Raw genomic sequence first — 24,093 nt, 5'->3', positions numbered from 1 at the left:
CTACATCCTCACCAAGTCTTTCCTAAAGTTTGAATTGGATACAATACTCTAGCTGAGACCAGTAATTTATAAAGGTTTACCAGAATTTTCTTGCATTTACTCTATGCCTCTATTTATGAAGCCATGGATCCCAAATGCTTTTTCTAACTAGCCTTATTTACTTGTCCTGCACCTTCAAAAATTTGTGTATGTAAACATCTTGTCTCTGTTTAAAATTGTACCATTTAATTTATGTGGACAAAGGAGGAATTGACAAAGCTGTCATGAACTAAAGGACAAAGGGAGTGTAACTGATAGTGGTTAGTGGTAAAAAAAAAGGTGCTGATAGTGGCATAAAGGTGAGGATGCTGCTTTATGCTCTCATCTAGACCTGGAAAATTTTTTATCAATTTTGCTTACAATTTCCACCCCTCCATCACCTTCACATGGTCCATCTCCAACACTTCCCTTCCCTTCCTTGACCCCTCTGTCTCAATTTCTGGTGATAGGCTGTCCACCAATATTCATTACAAGCTCATTGACTCCCACAGCTACCTCGACTACAGCTCCTCACACCCCACTTCCTGTAAGGACTCCATCCCATCCTCTTAGTTCCTTCACCTCCATTGTATTTGTTCCAATGATGCCACTTTCCAAAATGGCGCTTCTGATATGTCTTCCCTTTTCCTTAACTGAGATTTCCCCCCAACTGTGGTTGAAAGGCCCCTCAACCGTGTCTGACCTACCTCCTGCGCCACTGCCCTCACACCCTCCCCTCCCTCCCAGAACCATGATAGGGTCTCCCTTGTCCTCACTTTTCACCCCACCAGTCTCCGCATTCAAAGCAGCATCCTCCACCATTTTCGCCAACTCCAGCATGAAGCCACCACCAAACACATCTTCCCCTCACCCCCCCACCCCCCCAACCCCTGCCAGTATTCTGTAGGGCCTGTTCCCTCTGGGACACCCTGGTCCACTCCTCCATCACCCCCTACAGCTCATCCCCTTCCCACGGCACCTTGCCATGCAATCGCGAAAGGTGCAACACCTGCCCCTTTACCTCCTCTCTCCTCACTGTCCGAGGGCTCAAACACTCCCTTCAGGTGAAGTAGTGCTTCAGTTGCACCTCCTTCAATTTAGTCTACAGCATCCGCTGCTCCCAATGCGGTTTCCTTTACATTGTAGAAACCAAACGCAGACTGGGTGACCGCTTTGCAGAACACCTTTGGTCTGTCCGCAAGCATGACCCAGACCTCCCTGTCACTTGCCATTTCAACACATCATCCTGCTCTCATGCTCACATGTCCATCCTAGGCCTGCAGCAATGTTCCAGTGAAGCTCAATGCAAACTGAAGGAACAGCACCTCATCTTCTGATTAGGCGCTTTACAGCCTTCCAGACTTAACATTGAGTTCAGCAACTTCAGATCATGAACTCTCCCGTCCATCCTCACCCCTATTTTTTAATCCCCTTTTTTTCTACATCGTTTTTATTTTTTATCCAGTTATTTTTATTTTTATTCATTTATCTGTGGTTTTATCCTCCTTTTCATTCCCCCCCCCCCTTTATCCTATTTTCTATCCTTTTTTCCCCCACTACCACCCCCTTCCCCCACCCCATTCCCTACAGGACCATCTGTTACTTCTTCCATGTTGTTCTTTCACACAATATTACCCTTGTTCTGCTATTATCACATTGTACTTTCTTACCTTAATGCCACTATCGGCGCCTTTTTTAGCACTAAACACTACCATTTACACTCCCTTTGTCCTTTAGTTCATGACATCTTTGTCAATCCCTCCTTTGTCCCCACCTATAGCTTGTCTACTATCCAGCTCCACCTGCCCCACCCCCCTTAATCAGTATAAATTTAATCACATTTCCACTTCTCTTCGGCCCTGAAGAAGGGTCATACCAACTCGAAACATTAACTTTTCTTTTTCCACAGATGCCACTAGACCTGCTGGGTTTTTCCAGCAATTTCAGTTCTTTCACATTTCCAGCATCTGCAGCATTTTGCTTTTACCATTTAATTTATATTGCCTCTCTTCAGCTTCCTTCACAATGCATAATTTCATTACATTAAATTTCATCTGCCATGCCTCTGCCCATTATGCCAGTCTGTCCGTGCCCTCTTGAAGTCTGCCACTATCATCCTCACTATGTTTGCAAGTTCGTCCCCATGCCTAAAACCAGGTCATTAATATATATCAAACATAGTAGTGAAATTAATACCGATCCCTCAGGGACTCCATTGTCTATTTCCCTTCATTCTGATAAACAATATTTAACACTGTCTCTTGGCCAATTTCATATCCACACTGCCATTGCCTCCTTAATCCCAAGAGTTTCAATTTTGTGGCCTTGTGAAAGTCCATATACTCAATACCAAAGGCACTGCCTTAATGACCATCGCTATTAGTTTATTGCAAAATGTAATAAAGCGCCTAAAAAATGTTGCACTTGCCTTACTTGTGATTTTAGCTAGTCTAAAATATTGGCTGGATGGTTGGGCATCTTGTGGATCCAGCAAGAGTCATTGCCAGATTTTCTGACCCCCCCCCCCCCCCCCCCCCCCCCGACCCCCAGCCCCAATTGTGGGAATCATTCTGCTAACCAGAAAATGGTTGCATTGGAAATGAAATTTCCTATTATCCCAGCTGGGATTTTCTAATTTAGTAAGGTCTGTGGGCGTCGGGGGTTCCCGTTGCCCCATTTTAAACAGTTCTTGGACTTTAGCATTTATAAAAAACAAAATTACACAGATACTGAAGCTCTGAAGAAGGGTCATACGGACTCAAAACATTAACTCTGTTTCTCTCTCCACAGATGCTGCCAGACCTGCCGAGTTTTTCCAACATTTTCTGTTTTTGTACAGTGTTTGACTCAACCAAGATTTTGGTGTTTTATTGAGCCCACTAATACCCCTAATACATATACTTCTATGATTAGTTAAAATAACAGAGAAAATTCCAAAATTAAAACAGCCTGCCCTCAGTACAAAACCACCTGCTGCTGGCTGAAATTGACACCCCAATTCCAAGCTAACCCAACTTGAAGTCACTACAGATGAAAGCAAAAAACTGTGGATGCTGGAAATCCTAAACAAAAATAAAAATACCTGGAAAAACTCAGCAGGTCTGACAGCATCTGCGGAGAGGAATACAGTTAACTTTTCGAGTCTGTATGACTCTTCAACAGAACTAAGGAAAAATAGAAGATAGGTGAAATATAAGGTGGTTTGGGGGCAGGGGGTGGGATAGGTAGAGCTGGATAGAGGGCCTGTGATAGGTGGAGATTGCCAAAGGATGTCATAGAGAAAAGGACAAAGAGGTGTTGACGGTGGTGATATTAGCTAAGAAATGTGCTAATAGGTGACATTAAGGGTAGAAAGCAAGACAAGCAAGGTACAGATAGGGCGGAGTGGGGGGGGAAGGGATTGAAATAGGCTAAAAGGTAGAGATAAAACAATGGGTGGAAATACATTTAAAAATAATGGAAATGGATGGGAAAAGAAAAATCTATATAAATTATTGGGAAAAAGGGGGATCGGAAAGGGGGTGGGGATGGAGGAGAGAGTTCATGATCTAAAGTTGTTGAACTCAATGTTCAGTCCGGAAGGCCATTCAGACGACAGCCATTACACAACACCACATAGAAAAATAGGCTGTAAAGTGCCTAGTTGGAAGATGAGTTGCTGTTCCTCCAGTTTGCATTGAGCTTCCCTGGAACATTGCAGCAGGTTTCCTCTACATTGGAGAGACTAAATGCAGACTGGGTGACCACTTTGCGGAACACCTTCGGTCTGTCCGCAAGCATGACTCAGACCTCCCTGTCGCTTGCCATTTGAACATTCTACCCTGCTCTCATGCCCACATATCCATCCTTGGCCTGCTGGAAATGCCAAGAGCACAGCAGCCTCAGACAATGTCAACCAATCTTTCTCCCTGTCGGCGGTGGGGGGTTGGGGGGGGGAGATTGGGCAGGAGCGGGCATGGGCCGGTGCACACTGCAATTTAACATGGGGGGGCCAATTAAGGCCTGCCCAGCGTGATGATCACCCAGAAGCACTGAGTGCTCCCTGTGCGGGCGGGGGATGTAGGTTGAGTCGGGGCCTGCGCTCTTTCATGCATGTGCACGAAAGAGCACAGAAATCTCCCTGAGGCACAGAGCGGCCTCAGGGAGATTAGTTTGATTTTTTAGAATCAATAATAAAGACAAAAGAAAAAATTTTAAGACATGTCCCCTCATGTGACACATGAGCTGGAACATGTCAATGAATTTTATTTAAAAATTTTAAGAAACTTTAAAAACCTTCATGAAACCTCATCCAGCCCGTGAGGTTTCATGATAAATACGACGGCCGTCTGGGCTCTTCGCCTGCCCACCAACCTTAAGCTTGGATGGGCAGCTCAATTAAGTATTTTAATTGATATTTAAATGGCCTTAATAAGCTTTTGACAGTTCCACAGGTGCGCAGCCGATTCCAGTGTGCACCCGCCGAACTGAAAATTGGAATGACGCGCAGTGATGTCGGGACACCCGCCCGACGTCACCGTGCGTCATTTTACGCATCAGCGAGCAGGATTCTGCCTGTTTTCATCATCCATTATATTAATCCATATCACAAATATCACCGACACACCTGTTGCCATCCTGCTGAATTGCCTGGTGTTCAGCACCTTATCATCCTTTAGTTTATTCCATGCCTTGATCTAGACAGGGCTGTAGACATACCCAGTTCTCATGTTATTTCGGCAACAGGAAACAATGGACCCCACCCCATGGTGATGAATCCCTGGCTCCAAAGGTGATGGGCATGCCCAGCATCTGCAGTATTTTGCTTTTATCTTAGTGATGGGCATGTCAATTTGTTTTCCTCGTTCCTTGACAGGAGTGAATGGTGCTGTGTAATGGCCGTCGTCTGAGGCTGCTGTGCTCTTGGCATTTCCATTTTCTTAATTGGTTTATGTGATGGCAGCTGTCCTGTACCATTGTATATGATTCAGTCCTTTAACTACATCAGGCAAAAGCAGTTACCTTGCACCATTGTTGTGATAATGCTCTCCTTTTCAGTCTCTTAATTGTATCAGTTCTGTTGCGATGTTTTGAATTAACCTCTTACTGCATAGCCTGCCTGTGTGTGTTTGTGCTGAGGTTTGGCTTTTATTATGTCTGTGGGTTTTTGGGATTCTTTTGTTCTATAGGTTTCCCAGTTGGAGGGGATTCCAATTCTACATGGGTGGGGTGGAGTCTATCACTTTTCTACTCAGTGTGCTTCTGAATCACACAAAAGTATACATTTATACACTGAGCAATTGGAAGAGCTTAAATACAGAGCTAAAATGCTGAGCTAAGATTGCTGGAAGATGCTACACGAGGTCTATCACGTGCCTGTTACCCCATGAAGTATTTCCATGCACTTCTCAAGCACCATGTTATCGCTACATCTCTGTAGCTCTTAATGCTTCCTGGTTCTACTCCTCCCTACTCTGTCTGCAACATTTATCACATTGCTTCATACTACAACTGTATACAGGGTCATGGTGAATGTCATGAATTTTTCTAGTACTTCTTCCCTATTTGACTTCAACATATGAATGATTCTCCCATGCAGTTGAACAAAAATGGTTGCATGTAGTTACCAGGTCACTTACCAGTGTTAACACGAATGATTTTAAAAGCCAAGGCATTCCTTTTTTTTGCTCTGGAGAAAACAAGCCGACATAATTGAAATTACTCAGGTGTTTAATTCATCAGTACAAGAGTGATATAGTGACATGTATGGTCACATTTTTGCAACAATATTCAAAACTTTGTATTTGTATTTATTGTGTGTAGAATCAAAGATTGGAATAATTTTCTTAAATGTCTTTCAAGAGTAGTCATGGTTTAATTTGACAGATTTCAATCATAAATATATATGGAAAGTATATATTTATTTTTTGAATCATTTTATGATTTTGAATCAAAACTTAGTGCAATCAAATGCTGCCACCCACTGGTAGGTGATCAATTTATGTTTTGGTGTATGCTTTTTTACTTAATCTGGATAAATTCATTCATTAAAGGTATCCCATTGGACTCTGAGCATCTGTCACTGAACAAAATTAAATAGCACTGACTTTGAAATGAACGAATGTACTTGACAACAAGACTACCTTCACAGGTTCCAGTGCAACATCTGAATGCTAATAATTTATTGCTGTGGCCAATAAATTAGGCTTTGCGCTGTTGGGAGCTGTTTAAAGGAGGTGTTTATCGAAGGCTGTATGCAGCATTCATCATTTCTAATAATACACAAGAGTTAAGTCAACAATTTTTGCTGCACCCTTGAGTGGAGGTTGAGAGCAGGGATGCAGAGGATAACAGTACGGTAAGGATCATAAAATGTTGAAATATTAGTGAAAACGAATTAGAATAGATTGAACACGTTGGGTCTAATTTTCCTGTTCTTGAGTTGCCTGCTGTGTAAGGCTTCCATGTATCTGACTTCAACTCTGCTGAACCTGCTTCATTTCTGGTGGCTGGACCATTTGAACTATCAGCTCATATTTTGAGTGCGTGTGCAATCTAAGACAGTAGTCCTTGTTGCAACCCATTGGAATTTTGAACCTGTGACTGTACTGTTGCATGAAAATTCTCCCTCCCTCACCACCATCCATCCCATCAACACAGCGCAGCCATATTACCTCAAACAGCTTTTAGAATTGCTGGCCCATTAAAAGCTCCTTCAAACCAGGCCTTCATCCAACATTGGGCCCAAGAAATGCTATGTTTTTCACATAGCCCCACCAGTTCTCAGGCTGGACCATTTGCGCCATGGAAAGGGCATCTTGTAAGTGTCACCAGTATAGTGTTAACCATTGATTTCAGTGAACCTTGTGACATCAAGTGTTGCCAACTCAAAGATGCTGTGTATTATCTGCTATGCCTGGACGCGGTGCTGCCCCGACTGGAGTTTAAAATCACAATGGGTGGTAACTGAAAGGAAGGTACAAGTGGGGAGCACCGCACCTGGAAGTTCCCCTCCAAGCCATTCACCATCCTGATATGGAAATATATCACCATTCCTTCACTGTTGCTGGGACAAAATCCTGGAACTCCCTCCCTAACAGCACTGTGGGTGTACCTACACCACATGGATTGCAGTGGTTCAAGAAGGCAGCTAACCACCACCTTCTCAAGGGTAATTAAAGATGGGCAATATTTACTGGCCTAGCCAGTGATGCCCATATCCTGTGAAAGAATAAGAAAAAATGGAGAGATTTGTAGAAGAAGTGAAGAACATGGGGCTGGTGAAGGTTGGTGAGTAAGGGGTTAGAGGGAAATGGGTCTTAGTGGATGCAGAAATTGTAGAAGTGGTTGCAATTTGTGGAGGGCAGGCCAGGGAGGTGGATAAGGAGCAGGTTGCAGATTTTAAAGATCTTGCAGGACAAGCATAGAGCAGTTCTGAGCAGGATGGGGAGCCTTGAACAAGAATGTGAAGGAATTTGTTTTCAAGGTAGCAGCAACATGTGCTGGACCCAAAGAAACCGCTATAGATTATATCTGTAAGTGGAATAATTTATGCAAAACCATGTATCCAAGATTCATTGTATCTGACAGGTCCAAGGAGCTTTATAAGGCTGTGACTGGCATCAGAGTTCCTTTTATTTGGATCTAATGAGAAATAATGCTTCCAGTTTGTGTAGTGCTGCCTCCTGCTATGCATCTCCTTTCTGCCTTTTAAGACCCATCTTAAAAAAAACATTTCTTTGACCAAGATTCTAAGGGCCCCTCCTAATCTCCCCTTTTAATTGATTTTAATACAGTTCCTGTGGTGACATTTGTATGTTTATTTTAAAAATATAGCATTCAGCGAGCATGGCGTGAGTACTTGCAGCGCCAAGAGCCCCTCCGGCATAGCTGCATGGAGAAACGGAGCCCGTCACCACCTTCCCTGTCATCGGGAAAGATGAGCACTTCTATCAGCATGAACACTCTTTCTGATGGCAGCACTCCTGTAAGTGACCACTCTTTCTTTTGTTTTGCTCTGCCACCTGCTGGGTATGGTTAGCAAAAAGCTGAGGACCAGAAAGAAGATGTTCAGGTTATTTCCCCATTTACAGTACCTTTTTTTACTTAATTATCTTTTTGGATTTGCTTGGTTTATTCTTTTCTGTGTGACTGAAGCTCATAATGTTTTGCTGCCTGTAACTTTTGTAGAATGCAAGCCACTGAAGGCTGTTTGGAAAGGAGCGTTTACATCTCCCAATGTTATAACTGATGAATATCCATCACTCACTGTGAGAAAAATCCGCTATGTGTCATAAAGTTTAGCTTGATGTTGAAATCAACAGCAAAGAAGAATTGTAATCATTTCCTCACATGAGGAGTGTGATTTTACTGGTACAAAATGCGATTTGAGATCAGTCTTTCTGCAATTGTATAAGGAATCTATATAAATTTAAAGGCTGAAACTTCAGTGCTGAACTGTTGAACGTGCTTTCTTTTGGATGAGAGCCCTCTCGAATGGCTGTAAAACATCCCAGGCACTATTTCAAAGAAGAGCAGGGAAGTTATCCCTGGTGTCCGCCCAATATTTTTTCTCTCAATCGACTTCACAGAAATGGATTATCTATTCATTATCATGTTGCTGTTTGTTAGATTGTGTTGTGCGTACATTGTCTGCTGTGTTTCATACATTACAATGTTTCAAAATTACTTCATTGATAGTAAAGCGCTTTGGGATGTTCGATGGTCATGAAAGGCACAATATAAATGCAAGCTTTTCTTTTTATAAAATAAAGAACGTATTCTATTTGCCCACATAAACAAAATGACTTCTAAACATCTCGAACATTTATACCTTCTTAGACTCAGCTTTTGCTTAGCCTAATTGCATTACAGTTTTCTATTTTAAAACACTGGCTGACTGACTGTGTTTCTGTTTTTGTGTCTCTCCCTCTGCTTACAACTAAAAGCAATGAAAGACTTTCTAACACAACAGATATGAGGTGTTTTTCAGTTCCTGAAACAGTCGAATAAATTGCTTATCATTTGCAGTCAATTGGGAAATGATGCCTTTGTTAGTGTCTTAACTTTGACCACTTTAGCGGGTGGTGGGACCTGACTTCAAACTTTACCCTGCTGCTGGTACTGCCATCTATTAAGGATGGCTGCTTAATCCCAAGAGCTGCAGGTCCAATCAAAGAGCTGGCAACTCAACAGCCTCAGCAACACCACCAGGAGCAGTGGCCAATGCTGCGCCTGCGTCAATGGACGTGCACTGTCAAAGTAAGGTAAGTGGGGTCTGCAGGCTCTGGGGCTAGTCTGGCAGGGGGGCCTAGTGAGTGGGGCTTTGCTGAGTGCTGGCTGTGTAAATGCCGTGCTAGGAGGCCCCTTCGTGGACCAAAGCATACCCAAAAAAGAGGGTCCTCCCACTCCCTGGAGCCTGCTGGGAGACAACCCATACTTTACCTAGCAGTAAAGTGCCAGTGGAGGTGGGAAGAGGCCCTTAATCGGCCGCTCAATGGGCTCAATTGAGCTCTGGGCAGACAGACTGTCTGCCACCTTTCCCATTGTTGGAAAAGTGGCACAGCAGCAGGAAAGTGTTGGGCACACAATCCAGTGCTTTCCTATGTCATCTTGCCAGCCTTCCCGTCTCCGATCCCTGTCCTCAAAGGCCGCGTTGAAATTTTGGCCATAGTTTCAAGGCGTTAACATTTAAATTTAGTCTCCTGAATTCCTGAGCATTGAAGTAAAAATATTGAAGTGTCTCAATTTTATATTAATATTAAAACTAAATTAATATTTTATACTTAATGCCAGCTCAGGCAAGAAAGTAATTTCTTAACCATGCTTTGTTTGTATTTGACAGATGAAGTCAGCAGATTTTGTAACTGTTGTTTGGGTGCAAAGAATTCTTTTGCAATACTTTGAGCATCACTCTCCTATACCCTTAAATACTATCGGATACATTACTCATGTATTTGTAAATATGTACCAATGTGTAATTTTCTTGTGTTGTGGGGAATTTAAAAAATATTTGTTCTAAATGATTCCAGTAAGATAAGCTGATTGCCCCTAAGTGGAATAATCCTTTCATGGGATGAAATGCCGACAATGGGACCAATGTGTTTCTTCAGGATTGTGCAATAACTCACAATTTAGGTTTACATACACAATTATAATTATTCTGTTCTGTATTGAATACGATAGTCCATGTTTCTTCATTTCTTTTGAGAGTTTTTTCATGAATGCTGGGGTGGGAGGGGTGGGTTGGGATATCCTATATTAGGTGACTAACATATCTGATGGTATCATGTGTATAATCTGTAGTTAGAGAAAACAGATACAGTTTCCTTCAGTCATTGTGAATGAAAATATCATTGAGTATATGAAGTTGGTGTTGCCATTGATTTTGTGACTGGAGGAAAGTATAATCCTATTTGAATATCTGATGAAAGAATGACAAGACCTGGGAGCATAATTTTCCATTTACCTCCTTGTTGATCAGCAGGCATCGGTTCATAGTAGCAGGTGAGGCACAAAAAGAGCATTCTTTTTTTTCTCATTTCATTTTCTGTATAAGCATCTTAAACAGGTTAAAAGATGACTCATTTTCGCATATCTTCATGCAAGACATAATTATGAATAGCAGCATGATTGCCAATCTTCATCTCCAATCATGGGTGGATGATCAGCAGGATTCACCAGCTTACATGTATTGTCAGGCAGCCTTCCGTTACATGTCAAATAGTCCATGTCAAAAAGAAAAATTAACACATCTGTGGCAGTGCCAAGGTAACTATTTCACATTTTCAATAGGATAATATAAAGCTGATTTTACTGATCCCTTAATTTCCATACACCTCTCATATTTTTGTTCTGTGAAAATGAATGATAAATTTTTAATCCTATCCACATGATTCTGCTCACTGCATTTTTAGTGAAAATATTTAAGCTGTAATGAATATGTGTAATGATGACTATTGACTAATCATGGTTCATAATGGGCTTACTCAGACCCACCTGATTAAACCCCACTGGCAAATATGAATAACATTGTAGTGTGAACCCTCTTCATATCCATTAATAATTGAATATTGCTGATGAAAGAGACATGTCTAAGCCCTTTGTCTTGCATTCATCAGGACACTCGCAAGAATACCAATATAAGGGGAAAACATCAATTTATATTGTATGTGAAGAGAATGCTGATTGGTTGACAAGTGGCATTGCCATGGAGAATGCACCCTGATTGTTCAAGGCATTACCCTGAGGAATGAGTCAGCAAATGGCTCTCATTTATTTAGCTGAAACGGACACAATGTGTGTACATGTTCTTTCTGTCTGTAAAGAACAGGGCCCTGTGTATAAAAATGCCTTGACCAATCAGGATCAAGCTGCTTGGTTTAAATGTCAAACAATGCTTTGCAGTTAACCATCAGTCACCATCTTTGGTGTATTCTCCATGGCCACTTGCCAACCAATCAGCACTCTCTTCACATACAGTATAAATTGTTGTTTTCCCCTTATTCTTGTGGGTGTCCTGATACGGACAAGTTGAAAAGCCACATGTCTCTTTTCTCAGCAATATTCAAGCTCAGTACTATCAAAAGACTATTAATTATTAAATAATTTCTCAGTATAAATTATTCTATAATGATTATAACATATTATATAATTATTATATAACTTCCATGTGTGAGAATCTATAAAGAATATTTTGGGAAATTTTTGGAATGGTGGTCTGTAATTTAACCTTTATATTTTATTCACAAATGTCTTATGAACTTTGTTAATTCATTCACTATCCAGACCCATTGTGATATGAATGATTACTTTCCTAAGTTACGTGGCATCACTTCAGGACTATTGGCCTACTCCTATAGTTAGGTTAATTTACTTGTGTTGTTTACAGTCTAAGATTTGCCTCTATGGGGGCAGTTTGAGACAAATAGAATATATTCAAGAAACCTGGTGAAAGATCCTTTATGGAGGAACGTACAGCAACTGATTGTGGAATTCAGACAACATTCTGTTTCTGTGATGGCTGATCCACCGAGTAACTCAACCATAGCTTGTGTTGTGCTGCAATTGTGTTGTAATGGATTACTTTCCAAATCCAAGGTTTTGTACCATGTTCCGAATATTGCAAGATAATGTCTTCAAATTGAGGATCCTCTCCATCATGTTGTGTGGCACTACCACCATGTTAAATGGGATAGATTTTGAACAGATGTAGCAACTCAAAACTGGGCAACAATGAGGCGCTGTTAGCCGTCAGCAGAATTGTACTCAACCATAACCTGTAACCTCATGGCCTGGCATATCCCCACTCTACCATTATCACTAGGCCAGGGGATCAACCCTGGTTCAGTGAAGAGTGCAGGAGGGCATGCCAGGAGCAGAACCAGGTATACCTAAAAGTGAGGTGTCAACCAGGTGAAGCTACAACTCAGGACTACTTGCGTGCCAAACAGCATAAGCAGCAAGTGATAGACAGAGCAAAGCAATTCCACAACCAATAGATCAGATCCAAGCTCTGCAATCCTGCCACATCCAGTTGCGAATAGTGGTGGACAATTAAACAACTCACTGGAGGAGGAGGCTCCACAAATATCTCCATCCTCAAGGATGGGGGAACCCTGCACGTCAGTGCAAAATATAAGGCTGAAGCATTGGCAACAATCTTCGGCCACAAATGTCAAGTGGATGATCTATCTTGGCCTCTTCCAGAGGTCTCCAGCATCACAGATGCCAGCCTTCAGCCAATTTGATTCACTCCATGTGATATCAAGAAACAGCTGAAGACACTGGATACTGCAAAGGCTATAGGCTCTGACAACATTCCAACAATAGTACTTGAATACTTGTGCTCCAGAACTTGCCAAGCCCCAGGCCAAGCTGTTCCAATTCAGCTACAACACTGGCATCTAAGTGGCAACATGGAAAATTTTCCAGGTATGTCCTGTGTACAACCTGGTCAATTACTGACCCATCAGTCTAATCTCAATTATCAGTGAAGTGATGGAAGGGGCCTTCAACAGTGCTACCAAGCACCACTTGCTTAGCAATAATCTGCTCACTGATGCTCAGTTTGGATTCCGCCAGAGTCACTCAGCTCCTGACCTCGTTACAGCCTTGGTTCAAACGTGGACAAAAAGGATGAACTCCAGACGTGAGTTGAGAGCGACTACCTTTGACAGCAAGGAAGCATTTGACCAAGTGTGGCATCATGGATCCCTAGCAAAACTGGGGTCAAAGGGAATTAGGGGAAAACCTCTTCACTGGTTCGAGTCATACCTCGCACAAGGGTATTATTAATTATTAAATAATTGTGGCTGTTGAAGGTCAATCATCTCAGTTCCAGGACATTACTGCAGTAGTTTCTCAAGGTAGTGTCCTACGCCCTACCATCTTCAGCTTCTTAATTAATGGCCTTCTTTGGGGATATTGGCTTATGATTGCACGGCTCTTCAGAAACTGAAGCAGCCCATGTCCAAATGCAGCAAGACCTGGACAATATCCAAGCTTGGGCTGACAAGTGGCAAGTAATATTCACGCCACACAAGTACCAGGTAATGACCATCTCCAGCAAGAGAGAATCTAACCATTGTCCCTTGACATTCAATGGCATACCATTGCTGATATCCCCCACTATCAACATTCTGGGGATTACCATTGACCAGAAACTGAACTGGACCAGCCATATAAATACTGTGGCTACAAGAGCAGGTCAGAGGCTAGGAATCCTGTGGCGAATAACTCACCATCTGACTGCCCAAAGCCTGTCCACCACAAGGCACAAGTCAAGAGTGTGATGGAATACTCCCCACTTGCCTGGATGAGTGCAGCTCCCACAAAACTCCTGACTTGGAAATATATCGCTGTTCCTTCACTGTCGCTGGGTCAAAATCCTGGAACTCCCTCCCAAACAGCACTGTGTGTGTACCTACAACACATGGACTACAGCAATTCAAGAAGGCAGCTCACCACCACTTTTTCAAGAGCAATTAGGGATGGGCAATAAATGTTGGCACCCACATTGCACAAATTAATAAAAAGAAAATTGAACCATTGCATTTTTTTGCTTGTTTTTCTAAGGTATCTTTTAAAAGTTGGTTTGCAGTCCAGGCTTTCAACCTACCTGTTGAAATAGAGTTAATCATCAGTGCAGTGAGTAGCCCAAGTAGGATTAGATCATATAAATAATTATTCATGCCCTGTGCAATTTTGCCTGTATGCAGTGAGTTGACTAATGGAGGATGTATGGAAAAGCTGGTCAGATCAAATTTAAAGGGATGTGCACATACTTACATTTAAGTGGCTACGAATGACAACAAATATTGTAGAAGCTTTTAGAAAGTTGCAAAATTAATTTAAAACATTTGCAGCCAAGGCTGCGGAAAGGTGGTATGGTGGGCTGGGAAAAACAACGGCACCCAATATGGATTAGATTCTGTGGGCATGTGGCACACAAGTACAGCATCTGAACACATGGGTGGTAAAATGGAAGTGCTGCTGCATGAGGTGGGTATTTGGAGGGCACCCTGTTTGGCATGTTGGGGCACTCAAAAGGGCAGTGCACTGTTCCTGCAGGGCAGCATTCATCAACTAGGCTTAATGCAATGAACGTTAACTGCAGGATCTGGGAGCAGATGTGGAAAATGTTAACTGTTAAGCAATCCAGCATGGTAAGACAGTTTGTGCATCAAAGAGCTCAAAATTGTAAACTACAAAGTGTTATCTTTCACCCTGTTCCACATTTGTCCCTCACCTAGGGCAAGTCCTCACATCAATTTTTATTGCATCTCATGCTGAAACATACCTCAGCAGGTCACATATTTGAGATGCAAAATGGAACTGAAAGCCTTCCAAGGACCAAGGAATCTAGATTCCTGATGCATATTCACTGACTGACAACATAATTAGCACAGATGATTATCTCTATGTATGTTTTCTTCACCCACTAGCATCTGAGGACAAGTTACCTGCTTGTACAACAAAATGGTACACCATGGGCACAATCTGGACCTGGAAAAGGTTTCCTGTTGAAGGTGATAAGTAGCATAAGCATGTTTCCTTTGATACACCTAAGTAGCTTTGGCAGAGGTTATGAATCCAGGTATTACATTGCCTTAAGTTCAGGGAGATGTCATTCTCATTGTTCCTCCTCTTTGTCTTCAGCAAGCTCTCTGTAACATGCTAGGGTGTCTAGAATTAGTTTTAAGCTCTATGAAATGGTATGTGAACATAAAAATTAGTCAGAAACAAAATAATAAATAAAACACCCATCAAAATGCAAAAAACCCATTTAAAATGAAATTATTTGCTAAACGGTCCTGAACCGGCAAGTTCCTGATTTACAGGGGGGATTGGAGGGTGGGGTTGCAGTGGGGGAGGAGGGGACCCTTAAAAGACAGGAAGAGCATTCAAGTGCAACCAGTTATGGAGGATCTAGAACGCTGCTTGTGTATTTCCCTTACAAAGCTGGAGAAATCATGAGCCAAGTAAATTTAAATAATCTTTGGTTCTTAATGAGAATTTTGTTCGTCATCAGTGAGATCCTTCAGAGATTGCTGTGCAATTCCCTGGCCTCAACGTTATATTAAGTAGCCTCAAATCTCACCTATAACTCCTATTTTTACTTTGTCAGGAAATGCTGGTGATATATATCCTAACTAACACTAAGGCATGTTAACCCATTACCTGGTGGTTTCTGACTTACCTGGTCCAGATTTCACAATGTCTTGAGTTTAAAATTCTTATTCTTGTTTTCAAATCCCTCTGTGGCTTTATTCTTCCCTATCTGTATAACTTTCCCAAGCCCTACAATACTCAGAGATCTCTGAGCTTCTCAAATTCTTGTCTCTTGAGCATCCCTGATTTCCATTGCCCCATCATTGGTGTCTACGTCTTCAGCTACCTGAGTCCTAATCTCAGGAATTCCCCCCCTAGAACTCACTGTCTCTAACCCCTGTTCTCTTTTAAGATGCTTTAAGTTAAAACCTACTTCTTTTTGCCACCTTTTTAAATAGATGTTGCTAAAGTCATGGTGAAAGAGAAGGTAGGTGACATAATGATAGGCTAAAAATTGATAAAGAGGTATTAGAAAGGCTGGCTATACTGACAGTTGATAAGTCACCGGGACCAGATGAGATGCAATGGAAGATACTAAGGGAAGTAAGGTGGAAATTGCAGAGGCACTGGCCATAAGCTTCCATTCCACCTTAGACACAGGGGTGGTACCACACGATTGAAGAATTGGAAGTGTTTAAACCCTTGTTCAAAAAAGGGTGTAAGGATAAGGCCAGTAACTACAGTCCAGTCAGTTTAACCTCAGAGACGGGAAAGCTTTTAGCAACTATAGCAACAGAACAAAATTAACAGTCATTTGGACAGATGTGGATTAATTATGCAAAGCCAGCACAGATCGTATTGAACTAACTTGAGTGATTCCGTGATTGGCCACACCTGCTGAACAATCCTGATTGCTCTAATTTAAGACAATCAATCAAGCTCACAACTTGGCTCATTTATGCTAAAAACAACATACATTTATATGCTGGGACCCCTTCTCTGCAAACAAAAGGAATATGTTCAAGCCTTACGCCTTTTTTGAATTGGGGAGTCTACAGTTCTCTGTTGCTTTCTCCGTGGCAATGCCTTGGGCCAATTAGAGTCAATGTGCCAACCCTTTTGCTTCTGTAGTATAAATTGTGATAGTTTGAAATTTGGCATCGCTGCATTTGTCCTGATGAGTGCAAAATGAAAAGTTTTGGCAACATGTCTCTCTTTTCAGCAATATTTAACTAGAGTGAATTTTTCATGGATCAACAGAGATGGTTGATGAGGCAATGCAGTTGATGTGGCATACATGGACTTCCAAAAAGCATTTGATAAAGTGCCACTTAACAGACTTGCCAGCAAAGTTAAAACCCATGGAATAAAAGGGGCGGTGGCAGCATGGATACAATATTAGCTGAGTGACATGGAACAGGGAGTTGTGGTGGACTGGAGGAAGTTATACAGTAGGTTCCGTTGAGGTTAGTATTTTGTTGATTTATATAACATTATTATATTATACTTGGGTACGCAGGGCACAATTTCAAAATTTATGGATGACACAAAACCTGGAATTATTCTGAACTGAGTGAGATAGTGACGGATTTCAAGAGGACATAGGCTGGTGGATGGCGGACACATAGCAGATGAAATTTAATTCAGAAAAGTGTGAAATGATGCATTTTGATTAGAAGAATGAGGAGCGGCAATAGAAAATAAAGGAAACAATTCTAAAAGGCATGCAGGTGCAGAGGGTCCTCGGGGTATATGTGCACAAACTGCTGAAGGCAGCAGGGCAGGTTAAGAAAGTGGTTAATAAGGCAGACAGGATTGTGGGCTTTATAAATAGAGGTGGAGAGTACAACGACAAGGAAGCTATTATGAACCTTTATCAAACATTGCTTCGGTCTCAACTGGAGCATTGTGTCTAATTCTGCCCTTTAGAAAGGATATGAAGACATTCAAAATGGTGCAGGGATAAAGAACTTCAAATACATGAATAGATTGGAGAAGCTGGGCTGTTCTCCTTAGTGAAGCAGAGGTTCAGAGGAGATTTGATGGAGGTGTTCAAAATCATGAGGAGTCTAGACAGAGTAGGTAGGGAGAAACTGTTTGCATTGGTGGTAAGATCAAGAACAAGGGACACCGATTTAAAGTGATTGGCTGAAGAACCAAAGACAACATGAAGAAAAACTCTTTCATTCAGCATTTGGTTAGGATCGGGAATGCACTGCCTGAGAGTATGGTGGAGGCAGATTCAATCGTGGTTTTCAAAAGGGAGTTGGATAACTACTTGAAGAGAGAAAAAAAATTGCAGGGCAACGGGGAAAGGGAATTCACAAAACCACAGAATTGTTACAGCACAGAAGGAGGCCATTAGGCCTGAGTGTGTGCAACATCTCTCTGCAGAGCAATTTACCTGGTGCCACTGCCTAGCCTTCTTCCCGTCACCCTGTAACTCTTTCAAGTACAAACCCGTTTTCATCTGTTTCAGATGAAGTTACATTGTTTCATAGTTTGCCATTGTGAGATTTGAACTCTTGATCTTGGGGGTTACAAACCCAGTACCATAACCACTTGGCTATTTAGGCCAAGCTCCCATTTCCCTGTATATTCTTCCTTTTCTGATAATTATCCAATTCTGGCTTGTTTGCTTTGATTAAACCTGTCCACCACACACTCAGGCAGTGCATTCCAGATCCTAACCACATGCTGCATGAAAAAGTTTTACCTTGTGATTCCATTTCTTTGTTTGCCGATTACCTTAAATCTGTGCCCTCTGGTTGTTGATCCTTCCAAGAATGGGAGACATTTCACCCCCTCTACTCTGTCCAGACCACTCGTGATTTTGAATAATTCTATCATACCTCCTCTCAACCTCTTCTCCAAGGAAAACAGTCCCAACTTCTCCAATCTATCTATGTGACTGAAGTTCTTCATACCAGAGACCATTCTTATGAATCTTTTCTGCACTCTCTCCAATGTCTTCACATCTTTCCTAAAGTGTGGTGCCCAGGACTGGACACAATACTCCAGCTGAAGCCAGACCAGTGTTCTATAAAAGTTTAACAGAACTTCTTACTTTTATACTCTTTGTCCCTATTAATAAAGCCGAGGATGCTGTATGCTTTATTAACTGCGCTTTCAACCTGCCTTCCCAACTTTCCAAGCCCAAATGCTCCTGCACCCCCTTTAAAATTGTACCCTTTATTCTATATTGGGCAGTAATTTCCACCCCCTCCCAAATGTCCAACCGCCACCACCACCCACCACCCCCCCCCCCCCCCCCCCCCCCCAACCCACTCCCGAAGGTCCGATCCCCCTCCCACAAACCCTATCCACTTACCTTCTCCCTGGCCTGGCAATTTCAATCGGACCTTTAAACTGGGGCCGTAAAAAAGGGGGTGTGTCCTCCTTCAATTTGACGGTGCTGGACTGTGACACTGGACTTCGGAGACAGCTGCGCTCCGTGGACCTCGCCTGGCCTGAGTTGGAAGGTCGGGCGAGACAGGCATGGAAGAAATTTGGCGTAGGTAATTGGGCACTGAGTGGCAATCCGACGCTGAATTCGTTGCTGATTGCCACTCTGAGGAAGTTACGGCCCATTGTCTCTCCGCATTCTTCCTACCAAAATGAATTATTTCACAATTCTCTGCATTAAATTTCCTCTGCCACTTGTCCGCCCATTCCACCTACCTGCACAAGTAACATGCCAGAAGCAGCTATAAACCAGGAAATGGAAATGGGGAAGGAAGTCAGGAAAGTTACAATGGCCAGAGAAATGGTAATGAATAAACTGTTGGAGCTGTGGGCTGACAAGAGCCCGGGTCCTAATGGACTTCATCCTAGGGTTTTAAAAGAAGTGTCTAGTGAGATAGTTGATGCATTGGTTTAATTTTCCAAAACTCGTTCGATTCAGGGAAGATCCCATTGGATTGGTAAATAGCAAATGTAACTCCATTATTCAAAAAGGGAGCGAGACAGAAAGCAGGAAACTACAGGCCATTTAGCTTAACATCTGTCATAGGAAAAATGTTAGAAGCTATTTGTTACAGAGTTGATCTTCAGACAACTTTTCTTAGTGCACTTTATTTACAAGACAGCAACAGCAACTACACGTATGCATCAAACTCCATAACTAAAGAAGAACTCTCCTGTGGAGGTTCCCCACGCTGCTAACACATTGGTTTACACAGATCCTGTGATCTTACAACACAGGATATTCTTAAAGCTACAGGGGAGGCGATGGTGTAGTGGTGTAGATGGTATTGTTGCTGGACTAGTAATCCAAAGACCCAGGGTAATGCTCTGGGGGACCTGGGTTTGAATCCCACTACGGCAATTGGTGGAATTTGAATTCAGTAATAAATCTGGAATTAAAAGTTGAATGATGACCATGGAACCATTCTCGATTGTTGTAAAAACCCATCTAGTTCACTAATTCCCTGTAGGGAAGGAAATCTGTCGTCTACATGTGGTCTGCAGCAATGAGGTTGACTCTTAAATGCCCTCTGAAATGGCCAACCACTCAATTGTCGACCCTGCAAAGTCCTCCTTACTAACATTTGGGGTCTGGCACCAAAATTGGGAGAGCTGTCTCACAGACTAGTCAAGCAACAGTCTGACGTAGTCATCCTCATGGAATTATACCTTACAGATTATGTCCCAGACACCACCATCACCATCCCTGGGTATGTCCTGTCCCACCAGCAGGACAGACCCGGCAGAGTGATATATAGTCGGGAGGAGTTGCCCTGGGAGTCCTCAACATCGACTCCGGACTCCGACGTCTCATGGCTTCAGGTCAAACATGGGCAAGGAAACCTCCTGCTGATTACCATGACCACCGTCCCTCAGCTGATGAATCAGTACTCCTCCATGTTGAACACCATTTGGAGGAAGCACTGAGGGTGGCAGGAGCACAGAATGTACTCTGGGTGGAGCACTTCAATGTCCATCATCAAGAGTGGCTTGGTAGCACCACTACTGACCGAGCTGGCTGAGTCCTAAATGACATAGCTGCTAGACTGGGTCTGCGGCAGGTGGTGAGGGAACCAACAAAAGAGAAAAACATACTTGACCTCATCCTCACCAAACTACCTGCCATAGGTGCTTCCGTCCATGACAGTATCAGTAGTGACCGCCGCACAGTCATTGTGGAGGCGAGGTCCCGCCTTCACATTGAGGATATCCTCCATTGTGTTGTGTGGCACTACCAGCATGCTAAATGGGATAGATTTCAAACTGATCTAGCAACTCAAGACTGGGCATCCATGAGATGCTGTGGGCCATCAGCAGCAGCAGAATTGTACACGAACACAATCTGTAACCTCATGGCCTGCCATATCCCCCATTCTTCCATTACCATTTAGCCAGGGGATCAACCCTGGTTCAATGAAGAGTGCAGGAGGGCATGCCAGGAGCAGCACCAGGCATACCTAAAAATGAGGTGTCAACCTGGTGAAGCTATAAAACAGGACTACTTATGTGCCAAAAGCACAGGCAGCAAGCGATAGACAGGGCTAAGCGATCCCACAATCAACGGGTCATATCTAAGCTCTGTAGTCCTCTCACATCCAGTCGTGAATGATGGTGGACAACTAAATAACTCACTGGAGGAGGAGGCTCCACAAATATCCCCAATCTCAATGATGGAGGAGCGCAGCACTTCAGTGCAAAAGATAAGGCTGAAACATGTGCAACAATCTTCAGCCAGAAGTGCCAAGCGGATGATCCATTTTGGCCTCCTCCGAAGGTCCCCAGTATTACAGATGCCAGTCTTCAGGCAATTCGATTCACCCCATGTGATGTCAAGAAACAGCTGAAGGCGCTGAATAAAGCAAAGGCTATGGGCCCTGACAGTATTCCGGCAACAGTACTGAAGAATTATGCTCCAGAACTTTCCGTGCCCCTAGCCAAGTTGTTCCAGTACAGCTGCAACACCAGCATCTACCTGGCTATGTGGAAAATTGCCCAGTTATACTGTACACAAAAAGGACAAATCCAACCTGGCCAATTACTGCCCCATCAGTCTACTCTCGATCATCAGTAAAGGAAGGGGTCATCAACAGTGCTGTCAAGTGGCACTTGCTTAGAAATAACCTACTCACTGACTCCCAGTTGGAATTCTGCCAGGGCCACTCAACTCCTGACCTCATTACAGCCTTGGTTCAAACATGGACAAAAGAGCTGAACTGCTGAGGTGAGGTGAGAGTGACAGCCCTTGACATCAAGGCAGCATTTGACCGAGTGTGGCATCAAGGAACCCTAGCAAAACTGGAGTCAACGGGAATCAGGGGGAAAACTCCCTGCTGGTTGGAGTCATACCTAGCACAAAGGAAAATGGTTGTGGTTATTGCAGTGCAGTCATCTCAGCTCCAAAACATCACTGCAGGAGTTCTTAAGGGGAGTGTCTTTGGCCCAACCATCTTCAGCTGCTTCATCAATGACCTTCCTTCCATCATAAGATCAAAAGTGGGGATGTTTGCTGATGATTGCACGATGTTCAGCACCATTCTCGACTCCTCAGGTACTGAAGCAGTCCATGTCCAAATGCAGCAAGACCTGGACAGTATCCAGGCTTGGGCTGACAAGTGGCAAGTAACATTCACGCCACACAAGTGTCAGGCAATGACCATCTTCAATAGGAGAGAACCCAACCATCGCTCCTTGATGTTCAATGGCACTACCATCACTGAATCCCCCACTATCAACATTCTGGGGATTACCATTGACCAGAAACTGAACTGGGTTAGCCCTATAGATACTGTGGCTAGAAAATCAGAAGACTAGGAATCGTGCGACGAGTAACTCACCACCTGACTCCCCAAAGCCTCTCCACCATCTACAAGGCACAATTCAGGAGTGTGATGGAATACTCCCCACTTGCCTCGATGAATGCAGCTCCCACAACACTCAAGAAGCCTGACACCATTCAGGACAAAGCAGCCCACTTGATTGGCACCACATCCGCAAACAGTCACTCCCTCCCCCACCGATGCCCAGTAGCAGCAGTGTATACCATCTACAAGATGCACTGCAGGAATTCACCAAGGCTCTTTTGACGGCTTCTTCCAAACTCATAACCACCACCATCTAGAAGGACAAGGGCAGCAGATCGATGGGAACACCATCACCTGGAAGTTCCCCTCCTAGTCACTCACCATCCTGACTTGGAAATATCGCCGTTCCTTCAATATCGCTGGGTCAATATCCTAGAACTCGCTTCCTAACAGCACTGTGGGTGTACCTACATCATATGGACTGCAGCGGTTCAAGAAAGCAGCTCACCACCACCTTCTCAAGGGCAGCTAGGAATGGGCAATAAATGCTGGCCCAGCCAGTGAAGCCCACATCCCGTGAATGAATTTTTTAAAAAGTCCAACGTTTCCCAAAACTATAATTACTACACTGTTATTAAAGAAGTTATAGCAGGGCACTTGGATACGCTCAAGGTCATCAGGCAGAGTCAACATGGTTTTTTAAATCGTGTTTAACCAACTTATTGAAGTTCTTTGAGGAAGTAACATGTGCTGTGGATAAAGGGGAACAGGTGGATGAACTGTACCAGAAAGTATTTGATAAAATGCCACATCAAAGTATATTGTGGAAAATAAAAGCTCATGGCATAGGGGGTAACATAATGACATGGAAAAAACATAGGCCGGCTAACAGGAAGCAGAGAGTTGGCATAAATGGGTCTTTTTCAGTTTGGCAAGATATAACAGTGGTGTGCCACAGGGATCAGTGCTGGAACCTCAACTGTTTACAATTTATATAAATGACTTGAATGTAGGGTTTGAAAGGATGGTTGCCAAATTTGCTGATGACACAAAGATAGATAGAAAAGTGAGTTGTTAAGAGGACATAGGGAAGCTACAAACAGATATAGATAGGTTAAATGAGTGGGCAAAGATATGGCAGATAAAGTTTAATGTGGGACAATGTGGAATTGTCTATTTTGGCAGGAAGGATAAAAGAAAAGCATATTATCTGCATGGTGAGAGATTGCAGAGCACTGAGAAGCAGAGGGATCTGGGTGTCTTAGTGCATGAATCACAAAAGGCTGGTATGCAGGTACAGCAAGTAATTAGGAAAGCTAATAGAATGTTATCATTAATTGTGAGGGAAATTGAATACAGAAGTAGGGAGGTTATGCTTAAGTTGTACAGGCCACTAATGAGACCACATTTGGGGTACTGTGTACAATATGGGTCACCTTATTTAAGGAAAGATGTAAATGCATTAGAAGCAGTTCTGAGAAGGTTTACCAGAGTAATACCTGGAATGGGTGGATAATCTTATGAGGAAAAGTTGGACAGTCTAGGCTTGTATCTGCTGGAGTTTAGAAGAGTAAGAGGTGACTTGATTGAAATGTTTAAGATCCTGAGGGGCCTTGTCATGGGTAGCTGTGGAGAGGATGTTTCCCTTTATGGGAGAATCTAGAACTAGGCATCACTGTTTAAAAATAAGGTGTCGCCCATTTAAAGCAGAGATGAGACGAATTTTTTTCACTCAGAGGGTTGTGAGTCTTTGAAACTCTCTTCCTGAAAAGATGGT

General features: G+C 42.9%; 1 protein-coding gene across 1 annotated transcript in view; it reads left to right on the top strand.

Moving 5' to 3' along the window:
- schip1 (schwannomin interacting protein 1) overlaps positions 1–24,093 on the top strand; it is an 871,502-nt gene that overhangs the window by 201,070 nt on the left and 646,339 nt on the right. The window contains exon 4 of the mRNA XM_041176152.1: positions 7,834–7,984. Coding sequence (XP_041032086.1) covers positions 7,834–7,984 — 151 coding nt within the window. The remainder of the gene's footprint in view (positions 1–7,833; positions 7,985–24,093) is intronic.

The sequence above is a fragment of the Carcharodon carcharias genome, chromosome 2 (genome assembly GCF_017639515.1).
Source record: "Carcharodon carcharias isolate sCarCar2 chromosome 2, sCarCar2.pri, whole genome shotgun sequence".
NCBI classification, from domain to species: Eukaryota; Metazoa; Chordata; class Chondrichthyes; order Lamniformes; family Lamnidae; genus Carcharodon; species Carcharodon carcharias.
This window is presented reverse-complemented; position numbering and strand designations above follow the sequence as displayed.